A 19,322-nucleotide genomic window follows, 5' to 3' on the forward strand; every position below is an offset into this window, starting at 1 on the left:
TGGCCATCGCTTCAGTCATCTACACTTTCACTACATCATCAGAACGAGCCGGCCGGCGCTTCCTGTCGGGGTGACGGAAAGGTCGTCTGGCTGGACGCTGCTGTTTCATTCTGACATGTTCTGCTCTGTGACAGTCTGTCATCTATCATCCCCTGCATAGTTTGATCAGCTGCTGAAGGCAAAGGCCACTGTTGATATCCAGGAGAGGAAGGAGCACTCCAGTCCTATGTCAAATACATCCACTAAAAGTGCTTGTTTTAGCCTCTGACAGGCTCAGAGTGTTATTCTAAGTGTGTGACAGCATCATGGAAAGGATCCCTATAGAGAGAGACCTGGAAGATCCTTTTGGTTTAACCACAAACAGCACACACACCAGACTACATTCACTAAAACAGGGATTTTAGAGAACAGGACACAGGAGCTGCTGCTCTGCTGCTGCCTCCTCTTCGTTTGTATGTATGTGTGACTTTGGTGTTTTACAGGTTAGTTTGGATCCAACACAGTGTTTGTGTAACACACAATAACTCAAACAAACTAACTGATGGAGGCAGCAGTAGACCAGCAATGGCCATGTTCTATGAGCTAAAATGACCATTTTTGTCTATGGAGTCTGGTGTGTTTTGAAGAGATGACAGTGGAGGACCGGTGGCCTGCTGGAGGAGGTCACATGATCAACACATCTGTGTGTGTGACATCACAAGAGGGGCCAAATCTAAACGGAGCGTCTAAACATACATTTAGGGAGAGGTGGAGCAGAAACGGAGCAGAACTTTCTGGTGGAGCAGAAAGTTCTGACTATGAACTCCCTGCACCTTCTTTACAAAGCTGTAAATGTTGAAAACCCTTCAGTCCAGTTGTTGCTCTAAGAAGTGACGCTTCACTCCCGGCTGAGCGTAACTCTCCGTTTATTAAGTGCTGTTTCCACGTTCCTGTTAAAGTTTTTGTGAGGTGAAGATGTTAAATGTGTGTCTGCTCTGTGTGGCTTCATCACTCTGACGCAGCGCCTCCAGCCAGGCAGGACGAAGAGGATTAAACAATATTGGTTCAGCGTGTCTGTCGACTCAGAGCTGCTTCCTGTCAAATTAAAGCGCCGTCATCCTCTTGACTAATTCATCCCCTTTCTGTCGTTTTGTGTGTGTGTGTGTGTGTGTGTGTGTGTGTGTGTGTGTGTGTGTGTGTGTGTGTGTGTGTGTGTGTGTGTGTGTGTGTGTGTGTGTGTGTGTGTGTGTGTGTGTGTGTGTGTGTGTGTGTGTGTGTGTGTGTGTGTGTGTGTGTGTGTGTGTGTGTGTGTGTGTGTGTGTGTGTGTGTGTGTGTGTGTGTGTGTGTGTGTGTGTGTGTGTGTGTGTGTGTGTGTGTGTGTGTGTGTGTGTGTGTGTGTGTGTGGCTGCAGGGGAACGATGAGGAGGCTGTGCTGGACCAGGGCAAGACCAGCTCCACCCTCTACACTAACTTTGAGAAAGAAGAGCTGGAGAGTGAGTCCTCTGTTTACACACTCACACAGTTGACAAGTAGCTCCCGTCTGTATTTACAGTCAAACAGAAAGTAGCACAGATGACTCGGCTTGTATTTCAGTCAGCTGAGGACCTGTCAGGAGCACGAGTAGGAACTAGATCTAACAGCAGAGTAGAGTATTCTCTAATGAAGAATAACTCCACTGTTTCTACCCATGATCCTCTCTGTCCACATCCTGGTGTCTGAGTGACTGGTAGGTAGTAAAAGTGTTGGAACTGGTCCAGTAGATCACCTCAGCCAGCAGCCACCAAACGGGCTGCAATGGCTGCAACGTGATCCTTTGGGACAACTGCACCTGATCACAGTAGGTCCACTAAAAGAGCTTGTTTGATCCACCGACAGGCTCAGAGTGTTATTCTAAGTGTGTGACAGCATCATGGAAAGGATCCCTACAGAGAGAGACCTGGAAGATCCTTTTGGTTTAACCACAAACAGCACACACACCAGACTACATTCACTAAAACAGGGATTTTAGAGAACAGGACACAGGAGCTGCTGCTCTGCTGCTGCCTCCATCAGTTACTTTGTTTGTGGTGTTGGTTGGATCCAAACTTTAATCTGTATAACTTATAAACACCAGAGTCACACAATAACACAAGCAAACAATTGTTTGAGGCAGCAGTGTAACTGTGTAAAACCCCTGTTTTAGTGAATGTAGTCTGGTGTGTGTGCTGTTTGTGGTTAAACCAAAAGGATCTTCCAGGTCTCTCTCTGTAGGGATCCTTTCCATGATGCTGTCACACACTTAGAATAACACTCTGAGCCTGTCAGTGGATCAAACAAGCTCTTTTAGTGGACCTACTTTAAATTACTGGTTTTGTCATTGCTGGCTGAGGTGATCTAGTTCCAACACTTTTACTACCTACCAGGATATGAACAGATATCAGTCAGGGTTAAAATATAGAATTTACCCTTTAATGTATTTCAATCACAGGATTTCATGTCCTCAATATCAACATTTACATATATTTTCACAAATTCTTTAACAGCTGCTGTCATTTGTTTTTGCTTCAGTCAGCAGGTTTTCTGATTGATTGGGGCTCCTGTCTGTTCCCTGTTCACTAACCGTTTCCCCCTCCGTCAGGTCACAGGGCGGTGTACGTTGGCGTTCACGTTCCTCTGGGCAGACAGAGCCGACGGCGCCACCGTCACCGAGGACACCGACATCACCGGAAACGACGGGACCGCTCGGACCGGGAGGACGGACGGGAGTCGCCCACATACGGTTGGTTTTTTATTTCTCCCCTTATGTGGACACACTGAACACATCTGTGACACACATAGCTAATCCAGATTATATCTCACCAGTTCATCTTAAAAAGTTTTTATTTACTGATATGTTAAGGTGAGAGAGAAACGGCTTTTCGATCTTCTGTGTGTCCTCGATCATACAGGAAAAATGACAATAAAAATCCTTTGGATCTTGAAGCAGAAGGTTTGGACAAGTATTGAACAGGTGGATTGCCGGCAGCTCTGACCAACAGATATATCTTTATGTAATCAGTTCATGTTGACCTGTGTTGTCTCTGGTCAGATGTTATAATAGACTCAACAAAATAAAAAGGTTATTAAAGGTGCACACGGGGACTTGGGCTGGCACGTTAGAGTGGAAGATGTCAGTGATGTTATCTGATCCCTGCAGACACGCCGTCTCAGAGAGTCCAGTTCATCCTGGGCACGGAGGACGGCGACGAGGAGCACATCCCCCACGACCTGTTCACCGAGCTGGACGAGATCGCCTGCAGAGACGGAGACTTCCAGGAGTGGAAGGAGACGGCCAGGCGAGGACACGCTGCATTCACATTCCTGTTATTCAGGGTCATACCGCCACCTCCGCCTCGCCCTCTGAGCCCGTGATCCTAAAGTCTTTTCTGATCCTGATGCCTTTTTCCTCCGTTTATAATAACTCTCCTCATTCAGAGAAACACACCGCTTCTCTTTGCTTCCACTGATAATCCTTCGTTCTGTGAACAGGATTAAAGTTATTGACTCAAGATTTACAATCTGAGCGTTGAAGAAGTTTCACCTTCATCCTCTTAAATCCACTGGATTTTGTTGAAGTCCTCATAACCCCTGTGCGACCACACTGGCTCTGCGCAGACACGTTTCCTCTTATTTCTTCACGCCTGGATCGTTTCAGACCAGAAGTCAAACTGAAAACTTTGGACGTACTTATTCCAACAGCATACATATGTTTACAGCTCCATGTCCACATCTGATGGTCATTTTTATTGCAAAATTGCCCTTAAATGTCATTGACATTATGGTATTAAAGTCCTAAAGTCTTAGATCCAGCTTGCTGACACATGGAGACTCCCTGTAAATATGGGCTGAAACAGCAGACGTCATAAGAAATGTTGCTGTAATGAAAATATTTCATTGCAAAAGAATTCCTTGGAAATGTCTGATTAAATTACGGCCTGACGCGACGAGTTAGTCCAGCCTCTGTTTCCAGGTCAGCCTTCTTATGATCCCAGTCAGTAGAAAAGACAAACACATGTTGCAGCAGCATGTTGTCTAAAGAGTAAAGAGCATTAAAGTATTTAGTATTATTATAAAGTGATAGCTGCTCGTCTGTCTGCAGGCTCCTCTCTTGCTGCAGGGCTTCATAATCCAACTAAAAGCTGGTTTATACAAGCATTCATTGTGTCTGTGTCGCTCTGTAGTTACGCCTTCAAAACAGTAGCTGGCGGTGGGGCTTCTGTTTCTTATTTATTTGTGTACTTAAATAATAATAGTGTTGAACAGTGGTTACTTCCACTGAAAGTACAGCAGTGACGCGAACACAAACATGAAACCCTTTGTGTCTGTCACTGCGTAAGACCATAGATTCGCTTTGGAGGGAGAGACTCTTCAGAACCTGCCTGACGATCATCACTTCACTATGAAAGTTGTCTGTACGTCCATGGCCACGGTGCAAGCAGGAGCTGCTGATTGCTCATTCGGCATCATTTTAATGGCCTCAACTCAGACTCAATAGATTGTTACCAGAACCTGCCCATAGAGCGTAGCGGTGAAACATGGCCAACACATGGGCTCAGGATTAAAATTGGTGACTAGGGCAGGAAACCTTTGTCTCCCAGTCCGTCCTCGTGGGGCTTTGGAGTTAGCTGATGCTAGCTGATGCTGGCTGATGTTGATAATGCGATGCTACGAAGTGGACCAATCACATTTGTTGCGGTCTGTAGTAGTAAGTATTGATGAGGCTTAAGAGCGTTTTTACTTTTCCAGACCAAAAAAATCATAGAAAAGCACAATACTGACTGAAGAAACATGTGTAAAACATGAAGCCCTGTTGAGCCTTCATGCACAACACTTTGCCCTTGATGGTGATATGTACAGAAGCCAAGGATCTTCATCTAGAATCATTGGACATCTCCTTGGTTTTGGCTAAAGATTAGCTGCTAAAAGTCAACAGCTGGACTGTAAATGTGTTGTTTTCAGGTGGCTGAAGTTCGAGGAGGACGTGGAGGACGGCGGTGAGCGCTGGAGTAAACCGTACGTGGCCACGCTGTCCCTCCACAGTCTGTTCGAGCTGCGGTCCTGCATCCTGAACGGCACCGTGCTGCTCGACATGAGGGCCAACACCATCGAGGAGATCGCAGGTCAGCTGACGGACGCCGTGCCGATGTGTAGTTTAGAGCTGTCGGTCCATGTCAGTGTAGCTGACGCAGACTGGACACCCTCTGACTTTACTCAGTGTTGCAAGGGAGGAGAGTCAATGTAAAAAACACATTTCATACACAAATATGATTTTCAGTACTTCACATACTGCGTTAAAGCAGCATGAAATATTAAAATGCAAATAGTATGGAGACAGTTTTAAAAGATTCAGTCAGAGGATATCAGTTGTCTGGACATGAGCCCTCTGGTCCTGCTGTTCTTAAGATTGTTGGATAGACTGATGGATGGTTAGTTGACTTTATTAATCTCTGGAGGGAAATTTAAAAGGTCGGAGCAGGAAGATGCATTAAATTACAGATGACAACAGGCACATAAATACAAATATCAAGTCAGTGTTACACTGAGCCAATAAAAAGGTAAAACAGTATTCAAATATAGTCGGATGTCGAATGTATTTTATTTCTTACAGATAAATACCAAAAACATGAAGGAAATATGAAAACAGTGGTTAAATCTGAAACAGCTGGCCTCGTATTACCTGAGCTGTGTTTAATGTTTGAGAAAATCTCGCTCTCCTAATTTTAGATATCAAAATGGTAAATCCCACAGCTGCTGTTGCTTCTTACATTTATTTTAAAACTTTTTTTTTAAATGTACTTTTGTTCGTTGCCAGGCATCTGCACAATTAGAGTCAATTAAATAAAAGAGGACTGAGGATTGAGCCTTGGGGAACTCCACACATCATTTCGGTTCACTTGGATGGAAACCTTAAACTTAACGAGGACTAGGAGTGAAATCCTACATGAGTCCGTTTCTGGATTAGTTTCATTCCAAACCTTTTTTCACAGACTGTAACTCGTCTGTTCAGAATGTGTGACCTTTCTAAAATCGCTGACCTCATGTCGCCTCCTCCGCCTCACATGCAGACATGGTGATTGACAGCATGCTGGCGTCGGGGCAGCTGGAGGAGGGCGTTCGGGAGAAGGTGAAGGAGGCCATGTTGAGGCGCCACCACCATCAGAGCGAGAAGAAGCTGAGCAACCGGATCCCGCTGGTGCGATCCTTCGCCGACATAGGCAAGAAACACTCCGACCCCCACTTACTGGAACGCAACGGTGAGACCACGGTGCTCCTGTCATTCTGAAATTCACTCTCTAAATATTCATCTGCAGGACTCTGTTAAAGAATCTACCTGGGAACTAATCTTCCCAGTGAACCTCAGACGTCATGCAGGAGCAGGAAGAGAGAAACATTTTGAAATATCGTGACTTTGGAATAATCTTTCTATAAAACTAGCACCACTAGTTGTTTTCATACATAAAATAAGTGTATTAATTACTTACAGCCATGATGATAAAAAATATTAGAGTGCAAACAACAATTCAGACACATGTTTTTAATTTGGATTTAAAAAAAAAAAAAGAACTTGCACAAAAATGGTGCAAAAGTGATGGTGTCTGCCGTCCCTGAGCTTTCTACAAGTGTTCAAGTCATACTGTAAGCAGCTGCAAGCTCAATGGGGGGCACAGTTAGGTGTTTTGACTGCTGTAACCCCCAAAGCAGATCAGTAACTCTGAGTTACTAATATCATGAGCTGGGTGATTAACTGCAGTTAGTTAGCTGTTGATTGTTACCATTAGCTGCCATACTTAACTTTCCACTGAGCTCAAGCAACAGAAAAAAGACCTTTGGAACCTTCTGATTCAGTGTCGTCACTTCTGAGGGCTCTCAAAGGGGTCCTGTCTGTTCAGATCCTGATCAAAAGTGCTTGTTTTTACTTCTAGTGGACCTACTGTGATCAGGTGCAGTTGTCCCAAAGGATCACGTTGCAGCCATTGCAGCCCGTTTGGTGGCTGCTGGCTGAGGTGATCTACTGGACCAGTTCCAACACTTTTACTACCTACCAGTCACTCACACACCAGGATGTGGACAGATGGGACCGTCCAACTGTTCACCATGTCATTAACTTCCCAGCTTCTGGGCTTTAACTTCAGTTGCTGAGCTCTAAGACCTCAGAGTTACTTTGGGGATTGACTGTTGCTCATAATCATTTATATTCTTGGTTTTATTCACCATTTTTTGATCCTGTTGAATTCCTGAATCTTTGGTCTCTGAATTAAAGAGTTTGGTCTGAGCTGCTCTTTATGGAAACAGTCTGAGAGAACGCTGGTATGACTTGGAGCTGTATAAAGATTGATTAACTGATTGATATGATTCTCCGGTCACGATATTTGAATATTTCCTGTGATTTAACACATTTTCTACAATAGTGTTGACAAGAGTTCTGCTCACCTCCTTCAGTGTTTCTGGTTTCAGAGGTCACCTGTCCTGATTAGTTGAGGTAACAGAGTGACAAGACGACGGGTCTCCGATTGGTGCGTGGCATCGCGTCGGCATGGCAACGCTGTCGAGCTGCACGTGAACAGCTGTTTTGTGGACTGACGTGACGGCGGTCTGCTGTTTAGGCACAAACTTGTCTGTGATTAGTTTTATTGTTTTGTTGTTGCTGCATGTGTGTTCCACTTTTCTTCCACTGGATTAAACGCTGGGTTGTTCTCACATTAATCCAGCTGTGACGAGTTGTACCGGAGCTACAGTGAGCTAACCAGTTAATTACTAATGTTTAATATTTACTGAGTGCGGAGGCCCGTTGTTGTCCTCAGCAGTCGTCCGGTCTGTTTCCTGCTGGTCAGCATTAACCTGAAGCGACCTGCAGAGTCAGCGAGCTAATAACCAGCTAATGCCACGTGTCGAGTCAGCGTCTTAATACCCCGACTCATAAATCCTGTTTGTGAGTGAGTGAGGAATGTTTTAATTCTGCTGTTGATGTGACCCGAAGCTTCGTCATGTTGAAACCTGCCGAGAGCAGACATGAATCCCTCTAACGGCGTGTGTGTGAACGTGGTTGTTGGTGCTTCACATCGCTAACATCAGTATTACATCAGTGCTCCACCTCCGGCAGTGACTACAGACCCAAACTAACTGGAAACACTCATTTTTAATGGCGTCTGTCGTATTTCTAAACCTGGGCCCTATTTCTAACCTATTTTGGCTTTGAAATGACTAGTAAATGCAACAAGTGTTGGAACTGGTCCAGTAGATCACCTCAGCCAGCAGCCACCAAACGGGCTGCAATGGCTGCAACGTGATCCTTTGGGACAACTGCACCTGATCACAGTAGGTCCACTAAAAGAGCTTGTTTGATCCACTGACAGGCTCAGAGTGTTATTCTAAGTGTGTGACAGCATCATGGAAAGGATCCCTACAGAGAGAGACCTGGAAGATCCTTTTGGTTTAACCACAAACAGCACACACACCAGACTACATTGAGAAAAATGGCAATTTTACGCAGTAGTTGCTGGTCTACTGTGGTCTCGAACAGTCAGCTTGTTTTAGATTTTGTTACTTTGGTGTTTTAAAGCATTAGTTTGGATCCAACACAATATCCCTTCAATGCATGATAACGCAAACAAACTGGCTGATAGATAGACCGTAACTCGTGGGTTGTGTGTGGTTAAATTACTGTTTTTGTCAATGGAGTCTGGTGCCGTTGAAGAGATCATTCTAATTGATTTATCATTAACACATAAACACTTTGAGAAGGATCCCTTGAATTAGTTTTTATTTGTAAAGAATGGTGAACCAGATGTGTGCATGCAAGTCTTGGGGACATTTTAAAAAGTGAAGTCAGACCTGTCAGCGCTCTCATGTGGGCAAACGCTGCATCGCCATGGATACGCTCAGAGTATCCATGGTGATACATCAACCAGGCCGCAGTGAACACGTGTTTTGTTTTCCTCAGTTGGATCAATATCTGAATTTGCATGCAGATGTTAAAACCCAGCACGAGCATCGTTCATTGGCCCTGCTGATGTGTCTGTCCTTTCACCTCATTCCTCTTCTCCTCCTCTTCCTCCTCTTCAGGGGAGGGTCTGTCCTCCTCTCGTCTGTCCTCCCTCCATCGCGCCTGTGATACCTCCACCCCTCCTCCGTCCCCTCGTACCTCCAGCCTATTTGGACGCCTCTCCCCCAGCCCTTCCTCCTCGCCTCGGTTCAGTCATGGACGCCACCTTTCTGAGCCCTGCCGGCCCAGCCTCCCCCCCTCCCCCCTTGCCTCCCTCGCCCCTCCTCCACCGCCTGGCCACGCCCCGTCCGGCGTTCCACGTTGCTGCTCTGCTCCAGAGGGACTGTTGGAAGTAGCAGGGATCCCCCAGGTGATGGTTTACCCCCCTGAAGAGGAAGAGGAAGAGGAAGAGGAGGAAGTGTTCATGATGGAGGACAAACAGGAGCTCGTCTCCCACCAGGAGCTGCTGTTTCCTCTCAGCCACACAGGCAAATATGTCGGCTCGGCATGGTGTGGCTTCATACTACCTTTAATCTCCCAAAGGGTAACTGCAGCATTTTTAACCTGGGTCCTATTTATACATAGTTTGGGTTCAAACTAGTAGATACAACAAGTGTTGGAACTGGTCCAGTAGATCACCTCAGCCAGCAGACACCAAACGGGCTGCAATGGCTGCAACGTGATCCTTTGGGACAACTGCACCTGATCACAGTAGGTCCACTAAAAGAGCTTGTTTTAGCCACTGACAGGCTCAGAGTGTTATTCTAAGTTGTCCCAAAGGATCACGTTGCAGCCATTGCAGCCCGTTTGGTGGCTGCTGGCTGAGGTGATCTACTGGACCAGTTCCAACACTTTTACTACCTACCAGTCACTCAGACACCAGGATGTGGACAGATAAGTCCAAGTTTAAAAACATAGTCTTCCTTTTCTCATACTGTAAATGTCCATCTTTGAAGTGGAGCATGCAGACGAAGACAGTTTGCCACTAACGAAGTCACGTGTGTGTGTGTGTGTGTGTGTGTGTGTGTGTGTGTGTGTGTGTGTGTGTGTGTGTGTGTGTGTGTGTGTGTGTGTGTGTGTGTGTGTGTGTGTGTGTGTGTGTGTGTGTGTGTGTGTGTGTGTGTGTGTGTGTGTGTGTGTGTGTGTGTGTGTGTGTGTGTGTGTGTGTGTGTGTGTGTGTGTGTGTGGCTCTTAATAAAGCTTCCCTGTTTATATGAAAAGTGGAGCCAGTGGGGAAAAAAAGTCAAATCAAAAGCCGTAGTCGTTCACGTGAATGACGTCCTTCTCAGAGACCGGCGACCTCAGTCAGGTGAAATGTGGACAAACAAGTGATCAGTCAGTGGAATAAAATAGAAATGAAAATGCCTGAATGTCTCGTTGCTCACACGGACTCAGTGTGAATGAAAGGAAGTCGATCTGCAGACGACCAGTCAGCTGCTTCTCATCCCTCCTGTCGACCACGTAGAAGGATCTCACAGAAAATGGAGAAACATCTGGTCGTCAACGCAAATCTCCCAGATCTGTGATTTTGAAGGCCTGGAAGAAGAGAAGCGATGCAGGGAACTCATTATTCTGGAACTGAAACCCTCCTAGCTGCATCAGTGCTCCTCAGGTCTTCACCTTGGCCTGCATCACTGACCTGTAGAGGTGGAACAATGACTTACTGCTGTTTAAGTGCTGAAGCCGACAGACTTTAAACGTCAGAGTCCAAATAAACAGGAAGCAGTTAGCGAGTGTGACGGCCAGTGATGCGGAGCAGCATGCTGACAGCAAAGAAGCTGATTTCTACCAAGTTAGATGCTGAAACAACTACGGAAGAATATTAAGGCTAGACATAACGGGGGGGGGGGCAGTTCTTTTATTCACCATTTTGAGAATAATGTCCATAATAACCTTTACAATTCAAGATTAAAGTTGAGCTTTTCAGAATAGTGCCCATACATTTGAATTTAATCTTCTTGACACAATGAGGACAATAAGCAGAAACACCAATGGAGGCTCTGAAATCTTTCTGTTCTATCAAACCTCCGTCGCTCAGAAAGTAAAACCTGAAACAGTTCAGATCTCCTCTGGAGGTTCACAGATCTTTAGATCCACTGGTGTTCTGGATCAACATGTTCTCTGTCTCTCTTTAGTCTCCTCTGATGAACAACATGTCTGAAGTCTTTTCTCACTCATTCTGCTTCACTGACTTCTGGAACCTTCTAGCTGAGGTTGGACACATTTTAGGGACATGAAGAAGAAGAAGGTCCTCCAAGAAATGACGTCAGCAGCAGCAGCAGCAGATGTAATGGTGTGAGCAGAAAGGCTTAAAGGTGGAATGAAAGGCCCCTATAGGCCTCTTTAGTGAGCAGAGCCCATCTGGGCCACAAAGTATTCCAGATATGATTCTGTGGGACTGAGTGGATTCGTTTTTATCTCTAGAGACTGAAGATTTAAAGGTTAAAGTCAGACTGAGTTACCGTTGATGCTCAGAGTGACACGCACCAGGTTTGGATGTCCAGAGCGTCTGTCTGTAACAGGAGCCGGGGCTGATGGGAGGCCGTGATGTCACGCTTGGGTCTGGTGTTTTCTCAGGTTGAAGTGTTCATGCAGCAGTCGTGTGCTTTAACTCAGCAGCTTCAGCTCAGACCTTTTCCAGCTCAACAGTGAGACCAAGCAGAAGTACTGATAAAATAAAAGTCAGTGGCAGAATCTGATGACGCTGCACCAGAGTAGATCCAGAAAGATCCAGGAGTCCTTTTCACTGCAGCTCTTGTTCTGCTTCTTTTTATATCACTTTTCTTCTACACCTAATGTGGTGTCTTGCTGGGAGCTAGCTGGCTAGCACGCTAACATCAGTCTTTTGAATGTTTTAAAGGAGAATTACGCCCAAAACTTCCACACTGTTTCTTTTAACAAGAGAAGTCTCTGTGCCGTGATGGGGTTGAAATCCTGACGTGAAATCAACTGTTAAGAGGCCAAAAGATGTTTCCAGTTCAAAACAAATTAGCAGGAGTGAAAAGTTCATGTGTGGCAAGAAACAAAATGCTTTGGGTTTTTTCAGATACAACAACACAAAGCAGAATTCTGTCCCCCACCACCTCAGGTTCTTTCCTGTCTGATTTTATAATCGACCACGTGTCCCCGTCCCCGCAGGTCTGCTGGCGTCGCCACATTCGGCTCCGGGAAACCTCGACGGCAAGAACGGCGAGAGTCGCGTCAACGGCGGCATCGGAGGCAGCCGGGAAAACAGCACGGTGGACTTCAGCAAGGTGACGACGGCCCCCATCGCCACGAGTTTGAGGAACAGATCCACGATCCATCACATTAGTCACTTACACTATTTTTAATTGGTGAAACAATCAATCAACAGAAACTTTCTTATTCGCAACTATTGTGGTGATCAGTTAACGTTCAAGTCATTTATTAGGAAAAAGCTACTCAGATTTTGGGCTGTGGGGAAAAACGATCTTCTGACCTTTGATTAAACCAAAGCGTTAATCAGCAGATCCCTCGTTAGTGAGAAGAATCGTTAATAATAATAATAATAATAATAATCGTCTGCTTTTTGCCACGTTGTTGTCCAATTTCTGGACTGAAGGAATGTTTATTCCAGACAGGGAAGGTCATTTAAAAATGCATCTCGTTGAAAAATATATCAAACAGACATTCAGATATTTTGGCATGAAACTGGAATATGTTTATTTATTAATTCACCGTCCAATAAACACACTGCTGTCAGTCATGTGACTTTGGGCCTGTTAGAGCTTTGTTAATTGGTCAGCCGAAGGAGCCAATCAGACGCGGTGTTTTTGTGTTGGAGGATGATCAGTTTGTTTCTCAGCAGGACTGCGACTGTGTTTGTTTGCTGCCGGCGGCCGGCAGAAAGCCCGCTGTAAGTCTGCTCGCCTGTCAATCACCGGCTGTCGACCAATCAGTGGCCTGTGCTGTGGTGACGCTGTTGTTGTTTGTGTGCTGTTCAGTGAAGTCGGCGTGACTCGACCATCAGCTGCTGTTTCTGTGTCGTGAAAATGTTTTGTGATGAAGAATCAGACTGGATTTTATCATTTCATCCGATTATTGTCATTACTGACACGTTTCCTGCATTTCTCAGTCTGACCAAAATAATTACTGAAGTAGAGCCTTGCAGAGTAGAAGCTTGAGCTTTCAGTCATGTCGCATGATGATGATGGACAAGGAGGCTTTGAAATAACTCTCAAAACAAACAGCCGTTCTATCGCTCTCTGCACACACACCAGACTCCATTCACTAAAACAGGGATTTTAGAGAACAGGACACAGGAGCTGCTGCTCTGCTGCTGCCTCCATCAGTTTGTTTATATTGTGACTTAATAATATTGTGTGGGATCTAAACTAACAGCTTAAAACACAATAAGTCACACAATAACATTAACAAGATAACTGTTCAAGACAGCAAGAGACCAGCAAACACTGTAAAACCCCTGTTTTAGTGAATGTAGTCTGGTGTGTGTGCTGTTTGTGGTTAAACCAAAAGGATCTTCCAGGTCTCTCTCTGTAGGGATCCTTTCCATGATGCTGTCACACACTTAGAATAACACTCTGAGCCTGTCAGTGGATCTAACAAGCTCTTTTAGTGGACTGAGTTGTCCCATTGCCAGTGAGAACAGGTGCTCAGGTTTACAGATAGCAGAGTTGTCCTTCGATCTCAATGCATGGATAGTAAAACCTGTTTTAGCAGAAGCTCCTGATAAACACAGTGGTGAGGATCAGAGAGGAGCAGCAGCAGGTTTCTGAATAAATCAGAGTGACTTTGGTTTGATTCCTCGGCTCTGTATCAGATCAGGGGAAACTCGACCTGCTGCTGTTACCTGAAACCAAGGACTCACCTGAGCTGTGGGACAGCAAGGCGACACAGCGTCTGCTCCTAGAAACCTGAATGATGCTACCGCCCCCTACAGGCGGCAGAGTTCACAGCATCCAAACGATGAGGTGATCTCAGGTGAAGTGGCTGACTGTGTGTGTTTTTCAGGTGGATATGAACTTCATGAAGAAGATCCCTCCCGGTGCCGAGGCCTCCAACGTCCTGGTGGGCGAGGTTGACTTCCTGGAGCGGCCGATCATCGCCTTCATCCGGCTCGCCCCCGCCATACTGCTGACCGGCCTCACTGAGGTCCCGGTGCCCACCAGGTGAACATTTCTGGGTCAGAACAGAGCGTGTGTGAAAGTCTGTCTGCCTGAAGACACACTCAGTACCCAGTGGTGGAAAGTACCCAAGTACATTTACTGGACTACTGTAGCTGAGTACTGGTTTGGGGTACATGTATTTCTAATTTCTGCTCCCTTATACTTCTACTCCTCTGCAATTTCGAGGTGAATATTACATTTTTTTTGTTCCACTGCATTCATTTGATTACTTAAGTTACATTAGAGATTCAGATTAATAATGCAAAAAATATAAGTAACTAGTAAATTATAATAATAATATTATAGGTCAAGATAAAACTTAATTAAGCTCCACCTTTACCAGCTCCAACATTAAAGTCATGAAGTTAATGATCAGTTTTGGTGTTTTTATAGGGTTGGGTAAAAGACACCAGACTCCATTGCTAAAACAGTCATTTTACCTCACAGAACACCGGAGTTGCTTATTTGTGTGTTGCACAAATATTGTGTTAAATCCAAACTGACCCTTTAAAACACCAAAGTCGTACAATAACACAAACTAACAGACTGTTGGAGAAAAGCAGCTCCTGTGTCCTGTTCTCTAAAATCCCTGTTTTAGTGAATGTAGTCTGGTGTGTGTGCTGTTTGTGGTTAAACCAAAAGGATCTTCCAGGTCTCTCTCTGTAGGGATCCTTTCCATGATGCTGTCACACAGTTGTGATCTGTGATCAGTCATTTAGACACACTGTCGTTGTGTTTCCAGCTTGTTCTTCTGCCCACATGTGGTTAAAAAGTGAAATGTGATTTTTTTCTTATTTATTTTAACTTCATGTTCATTTATTAACGGTAACATTCCTGATTCTAATGTGGTCGATGTGAAGCCCCTTTAAACCAGATGTCACTGTGGGTCACTCTGCTGGATCCACTGGATCTGCCGGATCAGGACTCTGTCCTCTGACGGTCTTCTTGTCCTTCCAGGTTTCTCTTCCTGCTGCTCGGCCCGTTCGGAAAAGGTCACCAGTACCACGAGATCGGGCGCTCCATAGCCACTCTGATGACGGACGAGGTGAGCCCACAGAAAATACAAATCAGTAATAAGAGTCTGTTAAACACAATAAGAATAAACAGCAAGGACGGAAATAATGTGCAAACCAGTGATTAGACAATAAAGCTGAAGGCTGGAACCAACAAACCGAAAAATACAGACAGTGTTCAATAGTTCACCACACTTTTACCGGACACATGAGGAACATTCACACGAGGAGGCCTCAGCGATCTGGCAGGAGCATTAGATCTCCAATCTAGGGGTCATTTAAAGCGTCAGCCGACCAGAGGTTCATCTGGGATGGAGAAACACTCTGACTGTGACTTTAGCTGCTGTCTGTAGCTGCAGCACAACAAAGCAGGAAGTACATCCAAGAAACACATTTAAAGCAGCAGAAGAAGAAACGCGGCCTGTTTGATCCTGTTAGAAACACATTTAAAGCAGCAGAAGAAGAAGAAACACAGCCTGTTTGATCCTGTTAGAAACACATTTAAAGCAGCAGAAGAAGAAACGAGGCCTGTTTGATCCTGTTAGAAACACATTTAAAGCAGCAGAAGAAGAAACGAGGCCTGTTTGATCCTGTTAGAAACACATTTAAAGCAGCAGAAGAAGAACGAGGCCTGTTTGATCCTGTTAGAAACACATTTAAAGCAGCAGAAGAAGAAGAAACACAGCCTGTTTGATCCTGTTAGAAACACATTTAAAGCAGCAGAAGAAGAAACGAGGCCTGTTTGATCCTGTTAGAAACACATTTAAAGCAGCAGAAGAAGAAGAAGAAACGCGGCTTGTTTGATCCCGTTAGAAACACATTTAAAGCAGCAGAAGAAGAAGAAGAAACGCGGCCTGTTTGATCCTGTTAGAAACACATTTAAAGCAGCAGCAGAAGAAGAAACGAGGCCTGTTTGATCCCGTTAGAAACACATTTAAAGCAGCAGAAGAAGAAGAAGAAACGCGGCTTGTTTGATCCCGTTAGAAACACATTTAAAGCAGCAGAAGAAGAAGAAGAAACGCGGCCTGTTTGATCCTGTTAGAAACACATTTAAAGCAGCAGAAGAAGAAGAAACGAGGCCTGTTTGATCCAGTTAGAAACACATTTAAAGCAGCAGAAGAAGAAACGCAGCCTGTTTGATCCAGTTAGAAACACATTTAAATCAGCAGAAGAAGAAGAAACGCAGCCTGTTTGATCCCGTTAGAAACACATTTAAAGCAGCAGAAGAAGAAGAAACGCAGCCTGTTTGATCCTGTTAGAAACACATTTAAATCAGCAGAAGAAGAAGAAACGCAGCCTGTTTGATCCCGTTAGAAACACATTTAAAGCAGCAGAAGAAGAAGAAACGAGGCCTGTTTGATCCCGTTAGAAACACATTTAAATCAGCAGAAGAAGAAGAAACGCAGCCTGTTTGATCCCGTTAGAAACACATTTAAAGCAGCAGAAGAAGAAACGCAGCCTGTTTGATCCTGTTAGAAACACATTTAAAGCAGCAGAAGAAGAAGAAACGCAGCCTGTTTGATCCCGTTAGAAACACATTTAAAGCAGCAGAAGAAGAAACGCAGCCTGTTTGATCCTGTTAGAAACACATTTAAAGCAGCAGAAGAAGAAGAAACGCAGCCTGTTTGGTCCTGTTAGAAACACATTTAAAGCAGCAGCAGAAGAAGAAACTCAGCCTGTTTGATCCTGTGTGTGTCTGCTTGGTTACTTCCTGTTCCACTCACTTCCTGTCTCTCTGGCAGATTTTCCACGATGTTGCCTACAAGGCGAAGGACAGGAACGACCTCCTGTCGGGGATCGATGAGTTCCTGGACCAGGTCACTGTGCTGCCTCCGGGCGAATGGGACCCCAGCATCCGCATCGAGCCCCCGAAGAGCGTCCCGTCTCAGGTGAGTCCGCCGTCCTGCCAGACGGCGGCGATTTTCTGATGTGCAATTGCGACGTCCTGTCTGAGTTCAGCTCCTCGTCCTCTGTCTGTCTGCAGGAGAAGAGGAAGATGGCGTCCGTTCCTAATGGCTCCGCCCACTCTGACATCTTCAAGGAGGCGGAGCATCAAACGGGCCCGGAGCTGCAGAGGACGGGGAGGTCAGTCCGCCCACAGCCTCATACATGTAGGAGGGGCGCTGAAGCAAAGCCGGCTCATCAGCTGGAAGCCCAAACTAAATAAGAATAAGTAATAATGAAAAAATGAACTATACTTTATAAAAGTATAATAACCTTGGTGTGAACACATACACGTTTAGGAAAAACAGGAAGTGTAATGTTGCCATGGATACAGTCTGCTGTGACATTTTGGGAAATAAAGTTTGCCGAATTAATCATCAACAGTTGTTGTTGTGGTGTTCACCGCTGGATGTGCCGACAGCCGTCAGGGAGTTACTCTGACGTTGAAGAAATCTGAAAAACTGGAAGATTCTCAGTGGAGTTCTGAGCTGTGTGCTGCAAACTGAGGCTTTAAGAGGGTTTCTTTGATTTTTCGGTGTCTGTCCGACAGGATCTTTGGTGGTTTGGTGAACGACGTTCGGAGGAAAGCTCCCTTCCTGTGGAGCGACGTCAGAGACGCCGTCAGCCTGCAGTGTTTGGCGTCCGTCCTCTTCCTGTACTGCGCCTGCATGTCGCCCGTCATCACGTTCGGAGGTCTGCTGGGAGAAGCCACCAAAGGAAACATAGTGAGGATCAGACAGACAGGACGGTGTAGTCCAGCATTTAGTCTCTGTTCACACCTGTCTCTCTCTCTCTCTCTCTCTGGTAGAGTGCCATAGAGTCTCTGTTCACACCTGTCTCTCTCTCTCTGGTAGAGTGCCATAGAGTCTCTGTTCACACCTGTCTCTCTCTCTCTGGTAGAGTGCCATAGAGTCTCTGTTCACACCCGTCTCTCTCTCTGGTAGAGTGCCATAAAGTCTCTGTTCACACCTGTCTCTCTCTCTCTGTGGTAGAGTGCCATAGAGTCTCTGTTCACACCTGTCTCTCTCTCTCTGGTAGAGTGCCATAGAGTCTCTGTTCACACCTGTCTCTCTCTCTCTGGTAGAGTGCCATAGAGTCTCTGTTCACACCTGTCTCTCTCTCTCTGGTAGAGTGCCATAGAGTCTCTGTTCACACCTGTCTCTCTCTCTCTGGTAGAGTGCCATAGAGTCTCTGTTCACACCTGTCTCTCTCTCTCTGGTAGAGTGCCATAGAGTCTCTGTTCACACCTGTCTCTCTCTCTCTGGTAGAGTGCCATAGAGTCTCTGTTCAAACCTGTCTCTCTCTCTCTGGTAGAGTGCCATAGAGTCTCTGTTCACACCTGTCTCTCTCTCTGGTAGAGTGCCATAGAGTCTCTGTTCACACCTGTCTCTCTCTCTCTGGTAGAGTGCCATAGAGTCTCTGTTCACACCTGTCTCTCTCTCTCTGGTAGAGTGCCATAGAGTCTCTGTTCACACCCGTCTCTCTCTCTGGTAGAGTGCCATAGAGTCTCTGTTCACACCTGTCTCTCTCTCTCTGGTAGAGTGCCATAGAGTCTCTGTTCACACCTGTCTCTCTCTCTCTGGTAGAGTGCCATAGAGTCTCTGTTCACACCTGTCTCTCTCTCTCTGGTAGAGTGCCATAGAGTCTCTGTTCACACCTGTCTCTCTCTCTCTGGTAGAGTGCCATAGAGTCTCTGTTCACACCTGTCTCTCTCTCTCTGGTAGAGTGCCATAGAGTCTCTGTTCACACCTGTCTCTCTCTCTCTGGTAGAGTGCCATAGAGTCTCTGTTCACACCTCTCTCTCTCTCTCTCTCTCTGGTGGAGTGCCATAAAGTCTCTGTTCACACCTGTCTCTCTCTCTCTGGTAGAGTGCCATAGAGTCTCTGTTCACACCTGTCTCTCTCTCTCTGGTAGAGTGCCATAGAGTCTCTGTTCACACCTGTCTCTCTCTCTCTGGTAGAGTGCCATAGAGTCTCTGTTCACACCTGTCTCTCTCTCTCTGGTAGAGTGCCATAGAGTCTCTGTTCGGGGCGTCTCTGACCGGCGTGGCCTACTCCCTGTTTGCCGGTCAGCCCCTCACCATCCTGGGCAGCACCGGTCCAGTTCTGGTCTTTGAGAAGATCCTCTTCACCTTCTGCAGGTGAGTCAGGCTCCGCCTCCCCCGGGAACACCTGTTTTAAAGCTGTTGGACTCATTACCCAGAAGTCCTACTGTAGTACTTTTACTTCATGAAGCTG

At 45.8% G+C, this 19,322-nt stretch overlaps 1 protein-coding gene across 2 annotated transcripts in view; it reads left to right on the forward strand.

Annotated features, from left to right (window-relative positions):
• LOC139205779 (sodium bicarbonate cotransporter 3-like) overlaps positions 1 to 19,322 on the forward strand; it is a 40,550-nt gene that overhangs the window by 3,294 nt on the left and 17,934 nt on the right. The window contains exons 2-14 of one of the 2 annotated variants that reach the window (XM_070836095.1): positions 1,392 to 1,473; positions 2,598 to 2,738; positions 3,156 to 3,294; positions 4,958 to 5,118; positions 6,064 to 6,252; positions 9,062 to 9,469; positions 12,120 to 12,235; positions 13,974 to 14,131; positions 15,086 to 15,173; positions 16,884 to 17,030; positions 17,126 to 17,226; positions 17,636 to 17,810; positions 19,092 to 19,225. In XM_070836095.1, the coding sequence (XP_070692196.1) occupies positions 1,392 to 1,473; positions 2,598 to 2,738; positions 3,156 to 3,294; positions 4,958 to 5,118; positions 6,064 to 6,252; positions 9,062 to 9,469; positions 12,120 to 12,235; positions 13,974 to 14,131; positions 15,086 to 15,173; positions 16,884 to 17,030; positions 17,126 to 17,226; positions 17,636 to 17,810; positions 19,092 to 19,225 (2,039 nt within the window). The remainder of the gene's footprint in view (positions 1 to 1,391; positions 1,474 to 2,597; positions 2,739 to 3,155; positions 3,295 to 4,957; positions 5,119 to 6,063; positions 6,253 to 9,061; positions 9,470 to 12,119; positions 12,236 to 13,973; positions 14,132 to 15,085; positions 15,174 to 16,883; positions 17,031 to 17,125; positions 17,227 to 17,635; positions 17,811 to 19,091; positions 19,226 to 19,322) is intronic. The other variant, XM_070836096.1, reaches the window with a different exon arrangement.

This window comes from Pempheris klunzingeri, chromosome 8 (genome assembly GCF_042242105.1).
Source record: "Pempheris klunzingeri isolate RE-2024b chromosome 8, fPemKlu1.hap1, whole genome shotgun sequence".
NCBI classification, from domain to species: Eukaryota; Metazoa; Chordata; class Actinopteri; order Acropomatiformes; family Pempheridae; genus Pempheris; species Pempheris klunzingeri.